The sequence below is a fragment of the Podarcis tiliguerta genome (genome assembly GCF_965153285.1).
Source record: "Podarcis tiliguerta genome assembly, chromosome: 2".
Classification (NCBI taxonomy): Eukaryota; Metazoa; Chordata; class Lepidosauria; order Squamata; family Lacertidae; genus Podarcis; species Podarcis tiliguerta.
In genome coordinates, this window is record NC_139535.1 from 115,642,430 (window position 1) to 115,664,262 (window position 21,833).

The 21,833-nt window shown below is 45.3% G+C and overlaps 2 protein-coding genes across 11 annotated transcripts in view; one reads left to right on the forward strand and one right to left on the reverse strand.

Moving 5' to 3' along the window:
• The window catches only part of LOC310671572 (retinol dehydrogenase 16-like), a 160,254-nt gene that overhangs the window by 133,584 nt on the left and 4,837 nt on the right, over positions 1-21,833 (reverse strand). The window lies entirely within an intron of this gene.
• Positions 523-19,963, forward strand: NACA (nascent polypeptide associated complex subunit alpha). Of its 8 annotated transcripts, none has more exons than XM_083424472.1 (11): positions 725-864; positions 2,616-2,687; positions 5,367-5,498; positions 9,205-10,994; positions 11,082-12,060; positions 14,383-14,468; positions 15,627-15,704; positions 16,365-16,511; positions 16,779-16,907; positions 18,725-18,847; positions 19,842-19,963. In XM_083424472.1, exons 2-11 carry the CDS (start codon positions 2,618-2,620, stop codon positions 19,854-19,856), a joined length of 3,549 nt encoding a protein of 1,182 aa, XP_083280598.1. In that variant the 5' UTR covers positions 725-864; positions 2,616-2,617; the 3' UTR covers positions 19,857-19,963. The 8 variants fall into 8 exon arrangements, with proteins under 8 accessions (XP_083280604.1, XP_083280598.1, XP_083280599.1 ...); XM_083424473.1 differs by having other exon boundaries at positions 5,382-5,498; XM_083424475.1 differs by lacking the exons at positions 9,205-10,994; positions 11,082-12,060 and having other exon boundaries at positions 736-864.

The window sequence follows — 21,833 nt, forward strand, 5'->3', positions numbered from 1 at the left end:
AGAAGTTGCAGGTCTTAAATAAAACTGAAACTAAGGTTTTAGTGAAAAATATGGATACACAGGCAAAAAAAGATTTGCTGATGGTCAGTGCGCTGACAACTGAGAAGTTGAAGTATTTGGGAATATGGCTTACAGCGAAAACCCCCAATGTATTTCTTTTAAAAAAATATTATTTTTGTTAGTTTATTTTTATTGATTTGGGGGGCAGCTGCCCCCCCCCCCCCGCCCCCTGGCTATACCCACGCAAACCTGCAGAGTCCTACTACAGCACATCAGTGGCCCATGAAACATGGTTAGTCTATTATTTCAATTATTTTCAGCATTTAAAAAGTGCCGTTTTAGTCAAAATAGCTCGCAGCGCAGCTTAGCCAAAACACAAAAGTTCTCTGTCCTGAAGATCACAATCCAAAACGGCAACGACACACGAAGAGAATGGAAGCGGAGGAAGGAGGGGAAAGCAAGCTCAAAAACACATTCTTAAAATTAAATTCTTAAAATTAAAATTCTTAAAATTAGAATTGCCAATTGCGGTTCCCTTCCCTTTTCCGTCTGCCACGCAAAACAAGTGTGGCTATTTTCAGTACAGTTTGAGGATCACCGCGCTGGAATGTCCTGCTTTCTGACAGCGAACTACTGCAGGGCTTTGCGCTCGTTCTTTCCGTCTTTGCTGCAGCTTTTGCTAAAGGCAGAGCAGGGCTGGCAGGAAGCAAAAGCAGCGGCGAGAGGAGCGCATGGAACCATAGAACAGCGCATGGGGCAGCCCCGCGGGGACCCGGAAGCCATTCCTGCTCGGGCCGGAAGTCGCCCTCCCTCCTCCTCTCGCTCTCTTTCTGCCTCCATCTTGCGCCCGGCTCGTCCTGTACAGTAAGTTCCCCCCGTTTGCATCCGCCGCCATCCTCCTCGGCGAGCCCCCTGACAGGGCAGGCGGGAAGCTCCCGAAGCGTAGGGGCTCGAGGCGGGGAAAGACGCGGCGTTGGCGGGCGGGCCGAGCCCAGGGCTCCGGAGCCGAGCGACGGTTCCGCGAATAGGCCGCTGCGCCCGAGTTGTAGGGCCTCGCCGGGCCTTCGGGAAAGGCCTTCCGCTCGTAGGCAAACGGGGGCAGGAGGCCCTGAAGGGAAGGGCCACTGGGAGGGAGAGCCGAGGGGGGCGGAAAGACATTTGGGAGGGAGACCCGGCTCTCCACCCGCTTGGACTCGACCCTCACCCGTGGGGCTTGAAGGTCGACGCCCGGAGGACCCTGGGCCGCACCTGCCGCCTTGCCACCCCCCTCCCCACTTGCAAAGGGGTGTCACTCTTGGCAGCAAGGGAAGCGGGGCTCAGGCCTTCCGCTCCGAGGGGGTGCTCTCATAGCGCTCCTCCAAGAAGGGTGGTTGCTGTTCAGGAAGGTTGGCATTGAGTGGGTTGGTGGCTGTGCGTGTTGGGGCACAGGCTTAAGCGCTTAAGGGAGCTGAGGTTTGTCCCACCGTTCAGTTAAACTATTTCTGTTGGGATGAGTAGAATCATAGAAGAGTTGGAAGAGACCACAAGGGCCATCGAGTCCAACCCCCTGCCAAGCAGGAAACACCATCAGAGCACTCCTGACATATGGTTGTCAAGCCTCTGCTTAAAGACCTCCAAAGAAGGAGACTCCACCACACTCCTTGGCCTGTCAAGTATTATGCCTGTCAAGGAGGAAGTGCACGGGTAAAGAAGCTCCCGCATGAGAGTGAATGGAAGATCTCGCTGTATCCATAGTTTGGGTACATGACGGTTGTAGGGTGGAGTTGTAGCAAAGCAGTCATACCTTGGGTTGGGTAGCTTCGGGATGAATATTTTCGGGTTGTGATCTGCGGTGACCCGGAAGTAACGGAGCACATTACTTCCGGGTTTCACCCCATGCGCAGACGCTCAAAATGATGTCGTGCGCAAAAGCAGCGACACACGCAATCGCATGTTACATTCGCTTCAGGATGCGAATGGGGCTCCGGAACGGATCCCGTTCGCATCCAGAGGTACCACTGTAGGTGCCTTGCTGGATCAAACCAAAGGCCTACCTAAGCCTGTGCTCTTTTTCCAACAGTAGCCAACCAGATGTTTTTTTGGGGGGGGAGGGAGCCTACAGGCCTTTTCTGTTTCTCACCATAGTCTGCGATGCTGCCATTGAACATGAATGGTTAACTTAGGTATCATGGCTGATAGTAATAATGCCAATCTTGCTTGCCATACAAGTTGGTTAGGTGAGGGTAGAAGGGAATAAAAGCTTTTAACCCATTGGTAAACATCCAGGGATGAAAGTTGATTATGAATACAGAAGTTGGGCAGATCTGCAGTTGTATCAATAGTCCTTCAGTGGATATGGTTTTCTATGCATTTAGTACAGAAATCGGGGCTGGTGAAAGTTAAGTAACTTGACAGACAAAAGTTTTTAAATGCATGTATTTTTTTGTCTGTGTGACTACCTAGAACAAATTGTGCTTGGCAGCAGTGTTCATTCTCTAGGAAGTGATTCAATTTGTTCATATGTAGCTTACCATGATATTCTGATTGTAGAGAAGCAAGATTTGGGTTAGATACCCTGTAATGATTTACACTAATTCTGTAGAAAAATTGACTGAATTTTACTTCCCTTCTCCCAGAAATGCCTGGTGAAGCCACAGAAACTGTTCCAGCAACAGAACATGAGCTGCCACAGCCTCATGCTGAGACAGGTTAGTGCCTTGGATGACTAATACACTTTCAGAAAGGATCCTGAAACTCGTCCAGTCAGCCAGTTTAACAAGGCAGGTAAAACCATTTGTGAAGGGTAGAACTTGCAAATAATTGAGGGCTATTGTGGCAGAGTGGCTAAGAGTCTAGGACTGCAGTCTTGCACATTTACCAGGGAATAAGTCCTATTGAACTCAGTAGGGCTTCATTTGAGTAGACATGCATAGAAATGCATGGTAAAAGAGGTCATGTGTAAGTTGCACTTTAAAAAGCTTGGTTCGAGTCTTACACCTGCCATGAGCTTTCTGTGTAGCCTTCGAAAAGCCAATATCTGAGATACTATATCTCTAAACTTCAGCCCCCCATCTGCAGTATGCCCTGGCTGCCCTTACAATGTTGCTGTAAGGATTAATGAGACAATGTGTGGAAAATACTTGGAACTTGCCATATAAACGTTATCATGACTTTGAAGAAATTGAGATAAATACTTTGAAATTGTCCTCTTGTGCTCTTGCCACGTTTAGTCTCCTCCACGTTGGATGAGTTGCATGGTCTCTCTCTGGAACATGGCAGTAGCATGCTTGACGTGAATCACAAGCTGGATAAACACTGCTATCCCACCACATTTTGAAGGTTTTTAGACTACAAAATGCTAAAACTACTAACAACAGCTTCTGATTTTTGTGTGTATGCTAACATTGGGTGATTACTACATGAAACATTAGAGAAATGAGGATCTTAACCTAGGTCAAATTTTAGATACTTGCTTAATGACTTGGGAAGCTTTTCTTCTTTTCTTCTTTTTGGCCTTTTGTGCTGGAGTAAACTGTGTGTTTTAAAGGATCCGTACATGGTTTGTTTCCCAATCATGCTTCCACGTTAACAAATGGCTTGATGTGTAAGAATTCTTCAGGAAGAAGGAGGCAGGTGGCTTAGTAAGAATCAAAGGATACAACCTTCATATTTCTAAACCTGTGTGAGACAGTTGGGAATTGGGATGTTAAGCTTATGATCATCCATCATTACTTTGTGACACGTGTTTCTTTTTGCAAATTGGTGGTGACCACTGTTTAAGGTTGGAGAGGTGGTGACTCTGGTGTGACTGAAATGGGGACCTCAGACTAGAAGGAATTTTAATCTGTTTATTTGAAACCTACTAGATGTCAAGTGGATAACTTTCTAATCCACTCACTAACACTAACTATCTTAAGCACAGAGCAGGGAATCATCGTTTTGTGACTGCAAGCCAAAAGATTACAACATAATTTGGCATTTACCAAGCATCCTGAACTTGGCAATAACACAGCTGATGGATGTGTTGGCTGTGAAAGTGCGTCATTCTAGTGGAGTAGAATTTTCAGCTGATACTGCATTTAAAAATTGTATTCTGAAGTGTGTGTTTGTGCGCACGTGCATCCTTCTTACTTGGGACATGCTAACTCTAAACCTTCCCTGTGTATTGTGTCTCCAGTTATCTGTCTTGAAGGTATCATGGATGGTGGTTAGCAGAGAACCAGGTCTCCTTGTATGCTACATTTCTGCCTTGCCGCTTAGGCAACACTGCATGACTTTGTGACTGGGTCTCTCCTATACACACACCTACGCATGGGGATGCTGTACACTGCATGACTGGTAAATGCAATGACTTCTGTCCAAGGGGTGTGAGAGTCTTAGACAGGGAGGAAACACACAAGTTCGGTTGGATAAATAAATGGAGCTGTATAGAATGGAGCAGTTTTTCTCTGAAGCAAACAGAAAATGTCTGCCTGTCCGTATTGTGGATGTCGTGGTGTTGAATAGCCTACCAAATCTTAGCAAAGTCTGCACTGGTTTTAAGCTTTTGTTCTGGCCCATTAGAGAGTTATGCCAAGGCACCTGTGTTGCAGAGAAGAGATGGCTGTAAGTGCCACTGTTGATACTGGCAAAGTGTGTGACACACTAGACAGAATTCTTTGAGGAGATTATTGGGGCACAGCAAATAGATTTTGCTTTGCTCCAGTCAAGCTTTGCTGTTCTTGGATGTAAGAAGTGGCAAAGAAGATGCACAGCAGCTTTTCCAGAGGCACCCACACTGAATGTAGAAGCAAGATAGGAGGAGACAGAAGAACTGACACAACTAGTTCTAAATCCAGTACATCATCCATTCTTGTTCATGTTTACCACAGTCTGGTGCATGAATATGCCCTTCTGCCTCAAAGGCACTGGCTGCTAATGTGATACAAACAGGGAAGGTTTTTAACTGCTTCCTCTGCTAGTGGTAGCTACGTTAAAGAAACAAAAACCTGTACTGACTTCCATCCGTTTTATGCCATTATGAAGTGGTTGCATGCATGACCACTGTGACGCAGTAAACGTGGCCCAGATCGGCTTTTGATACATCAGTACTAATATTCAGAAGCTGATGTCAGCTGAGTTACGACTGTCAGAGTGATGACACCAAATCCTCATGATGGCTAGGAAACATAACTTAAATTGCCAGTTTCCTCTCCGGAGTAGATTATCCCTATAATGCTTCATACATTAAGGTTTTTATTAGTCCTGGTGCCATTTGTCTCTGGGCTGCTGAGGATAACCGACATCTTTCCCCAATTTTGGATGCTACTGATTGCTAATCACCTCATGAGGCATGTGCAGACTGTTGGGTTTCCTGAGTGGTATCTGAACAGTTGACACTATTTCAGTAACTCTACCCCCAGTTCCTGGGGTCCCCATGGAAGTGATGCAGACAACTGAGGAGTCCAAACCAGTTGCCGCCAAGAATCCTGAGGTGGCAGGCAAGGGTTCTCAGGCTGGGACTGCTCTGGAGCCATCAGGTAGGTTTCAAGTTAAAACAGCAAGATGGGATTGAAATCACTTCATTTTAATTTTTAAAATGAATTTTTTTATTTTAAAAAACCCTATAATGTATCAGGGCTCCAGAACTGCCAGCTTTGTTTAAGCTGAGATCTTGTTTCCTGCTGGTGAAAGAAATAAGTAAATGTAGATACTTGAAACATACATTTCTGCTGATTATATACATTACTGCAAGAGTTAACAGCTGTTAAGTATGGTATGCAGGTCTTCCTAAGAAGGCGTTTCTATGGTTTGCTTGTGATGCCCCTGGGTGTACTACTTGTGGTATATAATTTACAGTAGACCTAGGGGAAATGTCATATCTCATTGATTCCAAGTTTCAGATGATGACGATGATTTATTACTGCTTTTTTGCGGGACGGGGGATGGTGAGCCACCATAAAGGTTGAACCAAAGGTCAGCAACCTTCTTCGGCCATGGGCCGGTCCACCGTCCCTCAGACCATGTGGTGGGCCGGATATATTTTGAGGGGGGGAAATGAACGAATTCCTATGCCCTACAAATAACCCAGAGGTGCATTTTAAATAAAAGCACACATTCTACTCATGTAAAAACATGCTGATTCCCGGACTGTCCGTGGGCCGGATTGAGAAGGCGATTGGGCTGCATCCGGCCCCCGGGCCTTAGGTTGCCTACCCCTGGGTTAAACGCCATCCTTTAGAATGACTATTAGTTTGAATGCCTGCACTCAGTGTTACTCTTTTAGGCTAGAACATGTTTTATCTAAAATGTCATAGTTTAATTTTAAGAAATGGTTCAGCTTTCTTAGCATGAATCTTATAACTTTCTGGTTACATGTAGTTCTTAACCCTTCCTTGTTTAACTTTTTTTTGGGGGGGGTGAGAGAGAGAATCTTCATTCCATTATTTTGCTCTCTCCCATTGTATACCTATTTTCCCAAGAACTGATGCACAGCAGTGGGTAGCTGTAGACAAGTGACCATTTAAAGTTCAGTGACCAACACAAATTATATAGTAATTCCTTTGCCTTCTTTTCTTCATCTGCTTAGTAGAAACATGACCTAGAATCTACAGTTAAGGACTGTTTAGTAACTCATTTATGAGAGACAGTATTGAAACCAGCTTGCTCATTGAACTGAGGCTTCTAGCATTCTTACTGGAAAGCTTGGAAATAAGGAAAATCTTGTAGTGAATTGGTGTTAGTGTAGTCTGAGCACTTGCTCAATCTGGCATTTACATCACCTTTCTGCTAAATCTGTGCCTTGAATTCTGGTTGTCCCAGTCCTGCTATGAAGTGATGCAGCCCATGATTTGAGGGAATTCTCTCAGCATTTTTTACTCGTCTGCTAGTCTAGCTGATGAGTACAAAAAAGGAACCATTGATCCCCTCAGAATCTTTTATCATGTTGTATTATCGCCATTTTGTTTCTTACTGCCCTTATGAAGGTCAATCCCAGTGTTATGGAAGTAGCTCTTAAATTCCTGTTTCTGGAATTCTAAGATCCTTCTGCTTAAGTTGCATGTGATAGCGGACGTCTGTCCCATGCAGTCAACATTAATGTAACATGTGCTGGGCTCCTCATCCCTGCATGATCTCACTGAGCGGTGTGCTTCTGGCTTCATTTAAAGCAGTTTATGCTCATCAGAGTAGACTTGCAGACATTCCTAATGCAGCTACCTACTCTCAGGCCACACATATAATTTAAGATTAGTTAATCTACCATTTAATGCTTTGATGAAACATCACTGAGTGACTCATGCTTTAAAAGTTTAGGTGGATGCTAGCTGTGTAAGTTGTAGCTTGCATGTCCCATTTAGGTTTGAACTATGCCAAGCCTGAAGTTGAAGGCATCTTAGTTCAGGGAGAGACAGTTCCCAGTAGACTTAATTTGTCATTTTGACTAAGCCAAGAGAATAGAACCTTCTAGATGGTTCTAGCCCCAAGCTTATTGGTTTGTCGTTAATAACCTATTGCTCTTGCTCATTTAGCTCCTGCAGCCTGTTTTTCTCAGCTTCCTATTCAAGCACCAGGTATTTGCTGTTAGTCCCTATGTATGACTCCTTAACAACATTTTGCTGTGTTGTGTTGATGCAGTTACATTAACCATAGTATTTAGCAAAAAAAGACTTGGTTAAAGTAGTTAAAGTCACACTCCTGAGTTCTGTTCTTTGCTCTTCAGCTGACATAGATCATAGACAAGTTACTGTGTAGAATACAAACTTCTCTCTGGAGTTAGCAAAGTTAGTAATGTAAGGAAATGTATTATATGGACTGGTCTGCCATCTAGATTACCAGAGGGAGGGTTTGATTTTTTTTTTCTGTGGGTGCTTGCTGTTGACAGGCACACAGAATTGGTGTGAAAAGTTCTGTGGTACCTTGCATTGCTATCCCAATATCTGTTTCAAACTGGCATTCCTGGGATGCCAGTGGCTACACCTTGAAATTACATGTGCTTTGATCGCCCCTGCTTATACATTGGCCTAACCTCAGGGTAGGTGAAAAACCACGTTCCCAAGCTTCATTTCTGCAACCAAATTAACTTGGGTCATATAGGAGTCATTGCCATTTAAATGGAACATGTACTACAAAGCAGTTTTCTGGCGGCGGCAGACTGGTATATTGTCCTTTTCAAATCTGTGTACCTGGACACAACATGGAAGGTTAAATGTCAGCACTTGCAAGACTTTGCAACTTGTTTCTTGAACTAGCTGTTTTCTCCTCTATAATTGAGTTTCTATTGATAGAGTTGGATCTGTAGTGAGACATCCAGTGAGAGTGGTGACAAGTATGTCGGGCTTGCCTGTGCACTGTCACATGTTTTCAAAAGACTTGATCCTGCACATGTCCTCCAGCGGAATATTGGCACTATACAAAGAGCCTTGGTTGGTGGGGTGGGGCATACAAACACTGTGATACTTTTTTCTGACAGCGGCTACAGCAGTTTCTACCTCACAGGTAACTGAGATGCATTTCCATGTGGGTGGCTGTAGATAATTCATTTTTTCTTCTCCATGTTTTCATCATTGATTCACTTTTTCTCTCCTTTAGCTGCTGTTGTTTCCGGCTCCTCTGTATCTAGCGCTGCTCACCCTCCCTCTTCATCCCATGATGCTAACTCTCCCCTTGCTGGACTCTGTCCTTCCAGTACTCCACTAGCACCTACTGACCTTGCTGCCTCACCTGGGCAGCTTTTCTCCTTTGTGGCTCCTCCTTCCTCCTCCTTCCCAATGTCAGTCTCTCCTGGCTCAGCCTTGCCTCCTAGTGTCCCAGCTGTGGTGACCCAGATTCCTTCCTCTCCCCTGAAGCCTCCGGATCTGGCTGGTGCTGCACAAAATGTTAGCCCCTTGTCTCCCAGCATTGCAGTAGGGCCTGTAGCTTCTGCCCCAGTCTCAATAATTTCCTCTGGGTCTCTTAGTTCAGCTCATCCAGCTACCCCTGTGAGCCTACCACTGGCAACATCTGCAGGCCCAGTTCCTCAGGTGCCATCGTGTCCTATTCCAGCTCCTTTCATTCTCCCAGTTGCTCCTGTTTCTCCTCCTCTGGTCCTTGGACCCACTGTTCTCCCTGTTGTATCAGGCACAGTTCCTCTCAGCTCTCCTGTCAGTCCCACAGTCCCAAAGCCTCATAGCACTATGATATCGCCTGCTTCTCCTTCGAGACCCAATAATTCTGTTACAGCACCTCTTTCTCCTCTACCCTTTGCAGTGACTACTCAAGGCTCTGCAGCCTCTCCAGTGCCAGCATCTAGTCCTGTGGCACCCTCATGGCCACCTGTGGGATCTGCTTGCCACCCTGTGACTCCTCCTTTGGCACCTATAGCTGGCCCTGCAGCACCTGCTTCCTGCCCCTTGGCTTCTGTGGTGTGCCCTGGTGCCCCTCCTTTGTCCCCAGCAGTGCCTGCTCCTAGACAACCGATACCTTCAGGGCCACCTGTGAAACCTGCTTCTGGGCCTGCAGCTCCTGTTTTGGCACCTGTTTCTAGCCCTGCGTTTGTGGCTCCAGCAGGGCCTGCTCATGCACCCCTGCTACCTGCAGGGCCATCTGTGAAACCTGCTTCTGCTTCAGCACCTGTTTCTGGCCCTGTGGCCCTAGTGGGCTCTGCTTCTTGTCCCGTATCACCTGTTTCTAAGTCTGTGACTCCTGTTTTGACACCTGTTTCTGGTTCTATTTCCCCTCCTGTGTCCCAAGGTGTACCTGCTCCTATTCTGTTGGCACCTGCAGTACCAACAGTGAAACGTGAATCTCCTGCACCTACTTCTGGCCCTCTGACCTCAGCTCTGCCTGTTTCTCAGCCTGTGGCCCCTGTTCTGGCCCCTCCTTCTGCCGCTGTAACCCCAGCGGGGCCTGCTTCTAGTCCTGTGACTCCTCCTTTGGCTACTGCTTCAGGACCTATACCTTCTGGTGCTCCAGTAGGAGTCGTTCCTCAACCACTGGCACCCACAGCTTCTCCTTTGCCACCAACTTCTGATCCTGTGGCTCCTCCTCCTGGCCCTGTGACTTCAGGGGCATCTGCCTCTAGTCCCATGGCTCCTCCTTTGCCACCTCCTTCTGGATGTGCAACTCCTCCTATAGTTGCATCAGACGTTGCTTCTAAGCCACAAGCACTTGCAGTCCTGGCTGTGAAACCAGCACCTGCACCTGTTCCTTTAACCACAGCAGGGCCTGCTTCTAGTCCTTCGGCACCCCCTCCTGGACCTGTGGCCCCAGCAGGGTCTCTTCCTAGATCATTGGCATCTTCAGTGGCACCTGTGAAACCCGATTCCCCTTCAGTTTCTGCTTCTAGCTCTGTGGCCCCAGGAGGACCTCCCCCTAGACCTGGGGCACCTCTTCCCGAAGCTGTGCCTCCTCCTTTGGCACCTGTTTCTGGCTCCATAACCCCTCCTGTGGTTGCAAAAGTACCTGCATCCAAAGAAGTGGCACCTACAGTTCCACCTATGGCATCTACTGCTTCTTGCCCTGTGGCTTTTCATCCCATGGCTCCTCTTCCGGCACCTGTCTCTGTTCCTGGGGTTCTTGCTTCCTCTCCCTTGGCCTCAGCAGGGCCGGTTCCTATGGCTCCAAGAGAAGTGCCTGTATCTAGTCCTGTCACCCCAGCAGGGCCTGCATCCAGTCCTTTGATCCCTACTTCTGGACCTGTGGCCCCAGCAGTGGTCCCTCCTAGACCACTTCCCTCCACAGGGCCACCTCTGAAACCTGCTTCTGAACCTGTGGTTCCTCCTTTGGTGCCCCCATCTGGGTCTTTGGCCCATCCTGCAGTACCAGAAGGGGTTGCTTCTAAGCCAGTTCCACCTGCAGTGCCACCTGTGAAACCTACTTCACCTTTGTCACCTACTTCTGGTCCTGTTTCCCCAACAGGGAGCCTTCCTAAGCCACTGGCCCCCACAGGCTCAGCAATGAAACCTCCTCCTTCTTCATCCCAGCCTGTGGCTCCTCCTCTGGCACCTCCTGTGGGCCCAGCAGGGCTTGTTTCTAAGCCAGTGCCTCCTGAAAAACCTGCATCTCCTTTGACACCTGCACCTGGCCTTGTGGCCCCAACAGTGCCTGCTCCTACCCCGTTGGCACCTGCAGTGCCTGTTACAAAGCCTGCATCTCCTTTGACACCTACACCTGGCCCTGTGGCCCCAGCAGGGCCTCCTTCTGGTCCTATACCTGCTCCTGTAACTCCTCCTGTGGCCCCAACAGTGCCTGCTCCTACCCCTTTGGCACCTGCAGTGCCTGTTACAAAGCCTGCTTCTCCTTTGGCAGCTGCACCTAAGCCCTTCGTTCCCCCTGTATCCCCAGGTGTGCCTGCCTCTAGCCCTGTACCCTCAACAGCTCCCTCAGTGGCCCCTCCAGTTCTCCCTGCAACTTCTGCAGCTGGCCCCAAAGGCCCTTCTGTAGGCTCCTCTGTAACTGTGACCCCCACTGCTTCCCCTAAGTCTCCTGTTGTTTCTGCTTCTGGCTCGGGAGCCTCCCCAGTGTCACCTGTTGTCTCTGCTCCTGGCACTGTGGCCACCACTTCCCCACTGCCTGCTTCTACATCCTCTGCCACCCCGAACACTCCTGCCCCTCTTTCTCTGGTGACCCCTGCCTCTGCTGTCCCTTTTGGCTCTGCTGCCTTGCCCTTGGATGTGTCCCAGGTCCCTGCCAGCTCTGCTGGGGAGAAGGCACCTCCACCAAAAACAACACCTTTGCCTCTTGCACCTGCTGATCTTTCTGTTTCTGCCACAGCTACAAGCAGCCTCACTCAGCCTGCTTCCCCTGTGCCACCTCCTACTTCCCCTGTAAAAAAGCTAACTCCCTCTGCTGTGCTTCCTAAGCCATCACCAGTTTCACCTGCATCTGGTCTAGCATCTGAAGTGCCACCCAAACCCCCCACCCCTGTCTCTGCTGTCATTGAAGACGACGAGTTGCCGCCTTTGATCCCTCCAGAGGTGCCTGCTGGGGAGCAACCTCTGCAGCCAATCCTGGTGGATTTCTCTCCCAAACAAGCTGTGGCCCTTGCTGAGGCCCCAGCAACTGTTCCTCCTGCTGCTCCTCTTCCTCCTCCTGCCAAACAGCCTGTCCTGAAGAATGATAAGGGTATTTGCCTCCTTGGTTTGCTGTGTGCATGGATATCACAGACTGCTCACTGAATACTAACCTGTCTGTATGGGCAAGGGGTCCCAAGTTTCCTCCCTTGGGCTCCTTGCTTTGTTTGTTAGTCTAGAAAAGTAGTATTTAGAAGTGAAGCCAAAGTAAGTCCAAGCTGAGCTGTAACCAGTTGTGGTCAGAGCCAATTGAAAACTCCTTTTGTGTTGGAATCGAGACTTGTGCACAGGAATGTACGGCACAAATGAGAGAGTCACTTCACATGCTCAGCATGTTGTGAATGTCTGATTGAGGGTGTGACATCAATGTTGCCTTGGCTGGTATTTCTGGAATAGCACTAACCTAGAAACCCTAATCACAGCTTTGTTTTCTGTAGCACTGTAGCAGTCCTCTGTCTCCAATCCTAGTACTTGGCTTGTGATTGGACATCTAGTACATCTTGTTAATTAAAAGTGCTTTAAGTGAGATGTTCATAGATTTAGCATGTGTTGCCAACTCTTGTGTAATGTTTTATCCAGACTCTGGAAGAAATTGCAGTGTACACTATTCACTTCAGTTGTGCTTTGTCTGTATTTGTACTTGCACTGGGGGGGGGGGGTACACAGATGGCAGTATGTTGGCAGTAGTTCTCTATTAAAGACATATTAAACAAGATGCATGCTATTTGTTAAAATCGAACATCTGCCTAAATTCAAGAATACGTGAGGCTTTGCCTAGCTACCAGTGTGGTCTGGTGCATATGCAAGTACAGTGGAACCTCTGTTTCCAAACCTAATCCGTTCCAGAAGTCCAGTCAACTTCCGAAACGTTCAAAAATCAAAGGGCTGTCAGCAAAGTGAATGGTAAAAATGGAAAAACACGCTGCAGAAGCCATTCGACTTCTGAGGCGCATTCGAAAATGGAAACATTCACTTCTGGGTTTTCGGGTTTTTTGGCTTCCGAAACGTTCAAAAACTGAGGTTCACTGTATTGGGAAAGATGCTAGAGTATTACATAAACTAGAATTAGCTGAGTTCATTGGCAAGTGAGAAAATAGTTGTACTTGTTCTAGGAAATGTGTTCTATAGATATATTTTGTTACTTTCACAATTGTTGGTCAGTCATTTTTTCCCCTCCCATTTACATCACAGTCACTTAGTCCTAAAAGGACAAGGGTGGGTATCATTCGAAAAGACAGCGGTGAACTTCATTCTAGGTTCTTGAGGTGAAGCATATCCAGGCCACTATTTCAGAACTGAGCTTTTAAAATTTGTGTTGTTTTGTTATTTTAAAAAGCCGAGGAATTAGCAAACTTAAATTGAGTCATTGGGAATGTGCTATGGGCTCCTCAACTTCCACCTCCCTCCCCTCCCCCCATTGGGCATTCTACTTCCTTTCCATGTTTTGCAATAACTACAGTTTGTCATGACACCCAGCACACTATAAAGACCCATCATCTCATAACTATCTTGACTAACCCTACTTAGAGATAGCCCAATTAAGACATAATCACAAATCATGGAAGGGAAAGACATAACTGCAGAGAGTATGCAAGTCTGGAACACATTCCTAATCTCAAACCGTTGAATTAAGCCAGAGCTCAGCTGCCAATTCTCCTACATGTAGAAGTGGTATCTCAATCCTAAAAATGCAAGCAAGATCCTTCCCCCAGGAACTTTTCTCTTCATACACTACAACTAATATTAGCATGCCTAGAATACCCACACTTTCCCAGATATTTGTTTTTAGCTGAAACTCTTAAAACTTTAAAAAAGTCTTTTTGCCTCACCTTTTCCCATACACACAGACCTATTTCTAGTAGTAATATCTGAAGGCAGTGACCTGAATTAATCTTTGAAAGAGCTAGTGTTTTATATGCACTGTCTTGAAGCCCAGTCTGAGCAAAGCTCAAAGCACCTCTATTGCTACAAATATTATAGCCAATAATAATAATTTATTATTTATACCCTGCCCATCTTCCCCAGCCACTCTGGGCAGCTTCCAACAAAATATTAAAATACAATGGCCTGTTAAACATTTTTTAAAAAATGATAACATAAAGCACTTCCATTCCAAAGTCATTTGTCTGTAGGTTGCATTCTTTCTGTGTTGTTTGCTTTGCTACCTGTATTGGGAATAAATGCCTCTGCCACTAGATATTTGTGACTTTTCTGGATTGGTATGAGTTTCTTGATGTGCATTATCACAATAAAAGGGAGATAAAATCTGCATGATCAAGTTGGCAAAGCCTTTCGTGTTTCCCCTGGGCTTCTCTGCCACACCCAGCTGAAGCCAAAATGGAAAAAAAAGGATTGCACACATTTGTATTTGCAGGGTCTGGAACAGAATCTGACAGCGATGAGTCAGTGCCAGAACTTGAAGAACATGACCCTACGCATGCCACAACACATCGGACAGAGGTGAGAAGCAAATAACTGGGCTACATTTAATTGGCATCCGGGGCAGGGCCACAAAACCTGTGACGTTGAAGAGCTGCCAATGTGCAAAAAACCACACACCAGGATGCTTAACACACAATTTGCTGTGTGTGGCTTTGTTCAGCCACACATACTTTAACAAGCATCCTTGTCCTAGGATGGTTTGCCTTCTGACCAGTAGGTAGTGAGTACAGTCTGAAATTCTTTGTTTAAAATCCCAAGTTTGAAAAAGCAAACAAAGAAGCAAATTACACAAGAATAACAAACAGCAAGTATTGTTAAATGTACACTTTTTACAATTCTCCGTAATTTTTATTCAATCTGGATTATAATTGAAATAGTGAAAGGCAAGAGGAAAGTTGCTGCGGTGAAAAAGCTCGCAAAGTCTACAGTTTGTAACATCTTATGATGGATTGAAGGGCATTGTAAGAGCAAAACATTTCAGGTCCTACTGGGACATAGAAACAGCAAGGACTATTCCTTTGTATTTTTAAAATATAAAAGGAAGCAATTACTGAATTATGCTGGACTTGTTTTCAAAATATGGAGAACAGCCATTGCTGTGAGATCTTTGGGTTTTTCTGTTGTTCCAGCCTTTTTTCTGGATAGTAAGAGTAAGCCTTTTGGTTTTGTTTAATCCAAGTTGAATAACAATTGTGAAGAATGCCAAAGCTTGCTCACTACTTAGCACTGTTTTATTTGCAATGTTACTCTACTGTGGTTTTTGAATGTTATTCTATATCTGGTCATCAGTTAAGATTGCTTCTGTAAGGCACATAGGCTTTGGTTGGCGAGTCTCCTGGGGAAGAGAATTCTAACATCATGGGACAACCACAAGGAACACCTTTCTGTGTGCTCTTGTGGTCCTAACTTGGCACATAGATAATGTACTTCAGTATATGAATTTATGCTAGTACATGGGAGTGGAGTGATTTCTTTGGCATGCTTTGCAAATACCTGACCCTCCCTGCTTGGATTTGGAGGACTGGTAGGGTAGATGGGCATGTGCATATAAATCTCTTCTCTCGTTTCCATTGTAGAAAGAGGGCACAATAAATCTGCAGTCAGAAAATGTATTTGGGGAGGGGGACTTTCTGCTGGGCATCCCTTTAACTCCATTTTGGGTCTTTTTATTTGCAGCTTGCAGCAGCAGCTGAAATAGATGAAGAACCAGTTAGCAAAGCAAAACAGAGTCGGAGTGAAAAGAAAGCACGGAAGGTAAAATGAAGTTGATTGGAAATGACTGGTGTTTTGCTGATTCAGCCTGGGGAGGCAATAGCTACTCAAACATTTTATCCCCAATTACTTACCTATAATCATTTTAGCATACTCCTTGGGATGTTCTTCTAGAGCCTATTTTATCGCAACCAGCAAAAGGGATTGATCTATGTGCCTATTTGTTCTTTCTCTGAAATGTTATCCCTCATTCACAGAAGCAGCGAAGGAGGAGAGAAATAACTCAAGGGAAACTACATAGTTAGGCATGGGCCCATTCCTCTAGGCTTTTCTCCCAACCCTGTTCATAAACTACAAAAACAAACGTGCATCCCCCAAACACACAAAGTAATTGGTTGGGTTTTTTGGTTGTTGGGTTTTTTGTATTTTGAGAAGTTTTATTTTGAGTAAGTATTCTGTAAGAGTTAGTGACACAGCTAGGAATGGACACTAGTTCTGGTTTTGCTTTTGGGGAAAGGTTTTTTTGTTTTGTTAATCAAATGAGGAAAAAATGCCTGCTGCACTACTGGAGTAGCTTTAGCACCGTTAGAAAGACTTTCTATAAACCAAAGAGCCGGGTTCTTGCCGTGACTAGTTTAGCTCTCATACTTGGTAGCTGCTTCCCCCACCCACCCAAAAAATTATTTCTCCTTTGCTTTTAAGGCAATGTCTAAGCTTGGCCTTCGTCAAGTCACAGGTGTAACCAGGGTTACAATCCGGAAATCCAAGAACATCCTGTTTGTCATCACCAAGCCCGATGTCTACAAAAGTCCTGCATCAGATACCTATATAGTATTCGGTGAAGCAAAGGTAAGCTAAGCCCAGGAATGTCTAGTTAGACTTTGGGGCCTTGCAATTTGAAGAACAGGACAGTTGCACTATGTAGTTTCTCTGCCACTGGAATGGGAGAAGAGTTCTAAAATTGGAGTGGGAAGCGGGGGGGTTTATATCTGGAAATGCTGGTCGTTCTTGTCAGTAGTGCTTGCAGAGGCCTCCATTCTGTTCTGTGTTGCTTACTTACTTACTTCAGTTGCAACAGCCTCACTGACCTCTCTCTTTCTCACCCATCTCTAACAGATTGAAGATCTCTCACAGCAAGCACAGCTGGCTGCTGCAGAGAAATTCAAAGTGCAAGGAGAAGCCGTTTCAAACATTCAGGAAAACACACAGACTCCCACTGTACAAGAGGAGAGTGAAGAGGAAGAGGTATGCCACATACTTTCTGTATAAGTAATTTCAGCCTTGAAACTGGCACTCACGGCCAACTCAGAGCTGTTGGTCTTTTTAATGTCTGCCTTGGTGAATGAGACAGGAAGAGCTTCTCCTGCTCATCAGGAGTTTCTTGATTTCTGACGTGTGGGGAGAGTATGGTTCTTCAGGTGGGTGTGAAGGGTACAGCTCAGTGCTCCATGTGGTCTCATTATTCTTAGTGCCCCTATTGGGCAGCCTGCACTAACCAACCAACACCCTGCCTTCGTTTTGTGAGCTTTCAGCTTCCTTCGTATCTGCAGGTGCATACCAAACAGATTGCATATTTCATTGAAGTTTTCTCCTCCTTTTAAAATGCCTACAAGTGCCTCAGTGGCCTTCAACACACAAAACTCCAAGCCATGATTTGTTTCTCCCAAGGTCTGTTTGTTTTCCAGCTCTTCTTGATTTGTGCCTTTGTTTGGGATGGAGTGGCCAGACCATCCATGGTTAAGGCATAATTGTAAGTTCCCGCATAATGCCATAACCCAACAATAAACTGTGGCTTCAGATTATGGTTTGCTTATAGTGGACAGAGTTCTCACATTATGCTAAGCCATGGATTGATAAACTGTTGCTCATTATGCTAAGCCATGGATTAATAAACCATAATTCAGCATTATATGCAAACCAGGCTAGTGTGAAACCAGTGCACACACCCAACTTTTTCTTACCTGCTGCAGTCATGGAGAGTTGTCATGCACCCAGTCTCTTGTTTACCATCATCCCAGCTTCCTGTTTGAATTTGGGGAGGGGAACTTGATCTTATTCCCAATGAGCAATCTGCTTAGGTTCTCCTGCCCCCGAACTATTGTAATTGGTGTCATTTATAGAAATAATAGAGCCAGCTGCTCTCTTCTCACAGATATTGGCAGGTAGCAGGAGTGACATGGGCACTGAGGATGCATTTTTGATACAAACATTCTATTAATGATCATGGATGTCTTACACAGAATACCAGTGACTATAATGGTACTTGCACTGGACTTAGAAAACTTCCTCTTGTGGAATGAACTGGCATACATTTAGCTGCCTAACAGGCAGGGGCAGTTGTCAAAAGAAATTCATTACCATTCCGGGCTTGCATTTTATTGGCTCTTTGGTGTGGGCAGACACAGAGCCCAAATCAAGCTGCGGGTTAGAGTTCTAAGCATATGCTTCTAAGCCTGGAGAAGAGGAGGTTAAGGGGTGATATGATAGCCATGTTCAAATATATAAAAGGATGTCACATAGAGGAGGGAGAAAGGTTGTTTTCTGCTGCTCCAGAGAAGCGGACACGGAGCAATGGATCCAAACTACAAGAAAGAAGATTCCACCTAAACATTAGGAAGAACTTCCTGACAGTAAGAGCTGTTCGACAGTGGAATTTGCTGCCAAGGAGTATGGTGGAGTCTCCTTCTTTGGAGGTCTTTAAGCAGAGGCTTGACAACCATATGTCAGGAGTGCTCTGATGGTGTTTCCTGCATGGCAGGGGGTTGGACTCGATGGCCCTTGTGGTCTCTTCCAACTCTATGATTCTATGTAGAGAGCACACTCACTTGCCTGTCTGTTTCAATCTATTCTTCCTTTCTATTTGAAAGAGCAGGTGAGTTTTTCAAGTTTACCAGGGACTCTTTAACAATAATTTGGGGTTCCCTGTGCCTGCTTTATCTTGTGGCTTTTGTAAACCTTAGGTTGAATGGATCCTTAACTTTTGAGGATCCATGCCATTTCTCTCCGACTTGGCAGAAAAGGGCTTGAACAACTGTCCTGAGACATTCTCTTTCCCCATCCAGGTTGACGAGACTGGCGTCGAGGTGAAAGACATCGAATTAGTGATGTCCCAAGCGAATGTTTCCCGGGCAAAAGCCGTTCGTGCCCTGAAGAACAACAGTAACGATATTGTAAACGCTATTATGGTAAGTTCCTGCTTGAGTGACATTTATTATAGGGCCCATGGACCCAGAGCCTGGAGAACAGATGGCAAAAAGTTCATGGCCATTTTATGTCATCACTTCACCACCAGATCAATCCATTTCTTGGAAATGCACTGTTTTCTATCTCTTGCCCCACTGCAGCCGCTTTTCATCAGTGACTATAACATTTAACTACCTCTCAGCATTGAAAGGATGCCTGGAAAAGTCAAATGCAACACAATGCATTTTAACACCTATGTTTTCAAGTATATCTAAACATAGCTTAATATTTACTAAGATTCGTTTGCAACAGTGTGCCTTGGACAACTGGATTTACAGATGGCATTTACTATGAAACGGTTTTTCCAGTGATATTTTTTTATTGTGATCTTGAGCAGGGTATATGTATGTTGAACAATGTAACATCAGCAACCGCTTATAGGCATGTGTGGGTCAGTGGGTACTGTACACAAAACTGCTCTAGTGCGTAAGATCAGATGTATCAGATATACCCTACAAACAGATTTAACTGCCATGGTTTAGCTTTGCAAAATTTCTGAGAAGTGTCTGGTTGGTGTCAGTTGGCTTCTTCACAGAAATGCAGTTCCCAAGGTTCCAGGAGGCAGGACAAATCTTCTCAGTGGAAACCACTTGAAACATCTAGTGCAGATTTGTCTGTCCTTTGGGAACATAAATGCATCAGTTCTCAATGTTATATCCTAGGCAACTACTTGGGAACCAGGCACTTTTTTGCCTGTCCTCATCTGATTACTTTATCTTGCTGCTAGAGTTACGCCTGCTGTGTTCTGCATCCTCTCCATCTTAAATCTCAGGCAGCCATAACAATAGCCCCCCAAGGTCATCTGGCTGTGCAGGATAGATGAACAGTCAGCCAGTTTCCCACTGGTAAAATACCCCATAACCCAGCACTTCCACATCCCATCACCTATGGGAAAACAGAGTTTCTAATTCTCTTTTTTTCTGTTTTTCCCCCCAGGAGTTGACGATGTAGCCACCCAGGAAGGGGAACTTTTTGGTTGTTTCAGAGGAGAGTAAATTGCAGCTGAATTAAATTTGTACTATTTCTATCAATTAATAAAAGTTGTGGTTTCAAAGGTTTCACACATCTTTTTCTTAGTTGTCAACAACACATTCAATTACTCAAACTGAAACAATTAGTTGTGGTTTATGATCCTGGTGCCAGCATGCTCCCATTACCGTATTTTTCGCCCCATAGGACGCACCTAGTTTTTTTTGGGGGGGGGAATAAAGGGGGGAAATTATTTTTTTTTTCCCAGCCCCCAGAACAAGCTACTATCCGCAAGCCGTGGGAGAGCTGTGCAAAGTCGCGCGGCTCTCCCACAGCTAGCGGAAGACTGCACGAAACCCGAAGCTTGGGGCGTGCTGAGCTCAGTGCGCCCCAAGCTTCTGGGTGCCGGCAAGCTCTCCGCTAGCCGTGGGAGAGCTGCGTCTCCCACGGCTAGCGGATAGCTTCCTGAAGCTTGCATTCGCCCCATAGGACACAGACACATTTCCCCTTCATTTTTGGAGGAGGGGGGGGAGTGCGTCCTATAGGGCGAAAAATACGGTACTTTTGCCTATTTACTGAAAAGATTCTACTAATTCAAGTTGCCTGAACCGCTGGGATATCAGAAAACTAGAGATTGATAATAATGCTCCTTTAGAGATACAGTATGTGTTGTTCTGTTTCCTGGCTCTGAAGAGTTGACACTTATTCTTAGATCTAGTGTTTGTAGTTTAGAAATTGCCTGTTTTAAACAGTTTATTCAGGCACTCGTGCTGGGGAAAATTGAGTAACACTGCAAAGAACAGTCTGTTCTGTTTCATTGATCCCAGAGAACGACTTCTGCCAGTGTGTGAGAGGTTTTGGTTGGTGTAATCCCCTTAGCAAATGCTACCTCATATTTGAGATCCTGCCATCACTTATCACTGCTTATTAATGTACATCCAAAGTTCACAGGCACAGACCCATTACGTTACAAACAGTACAATAACTGCATGTTCAAAATACTTGTTTTTGTTAGGAAGGTTGGTGCCTAGCACTACTGTGTAAACACTGCCTGGTTTTTCCCCTTCTTTTCTATTTGTGCAGAATTAACTGGTGGAAAGTGAAGTTTTAGGAAATATTCCCTAGAACAGGGTCCAGTATTTGTCCCAAAGACATGAGGGCTCTGACAGGGTACTGGAGTGGTGGTTCTGCCTCCTTCCCAAAGCGTGGTTAGTGCTTTCCCAGCTTTGGGAAGAAGGTGGGAGAGGGCTCTAGGACTCAGCCAGAGCTTCTTGCCTCCTTCCCAAAACTGGCATATTACTTTGGGAGGGCAGGGAGGGCATCACATTTTGGGCTTACTCTCCCCTGTGCAACAAGGCAATGTGTGGCCCACAGGTTCCATGTCTAAGTACACTTGTGACCCACTTGGAACGAAAAGTTGGGCTGCCCTGCCCTAGAGGGAAAACATGCCCCCAGCTTTTCTTCTCAGGATTACAATCTCTCAAGGCTTCTTCTGATTTAAAAAAAAAAAAATGATTAAAATCCATCCATGTAAATGTGTGCCTGAGAGAGGCAAGGTAACATGCATGATTTTTTTTTTAATAATATTTTTATTAGAGTTTTTACATAGGAAAAAAAAGGTAAAAGAAAAATACAAAAATACAAAGACAACAACAAAAAGAGGGGGGGGAAAGACAAGTAAAGACAATTCCATTTTCATAATATTCCTTGCATTTACTTATTTACCAGACTTCCCCACACCTCCCCTCACTGTATTCTAGTTCAAATATTTAATCAGCAAATCCCTTCCCTCTATCTTAACTTAATCTTTATCTTAATATCTTAATGTATCTTAATCTTTTCTTAATATCTTAATATATTGAACCTTTAGTTTTACACCTTTTAACCTCCAAATTTCCATACTCCTTCACCACTTTGTTGCTGATAACCTTTTAACCTCAATCCGATGTCATTCTAACA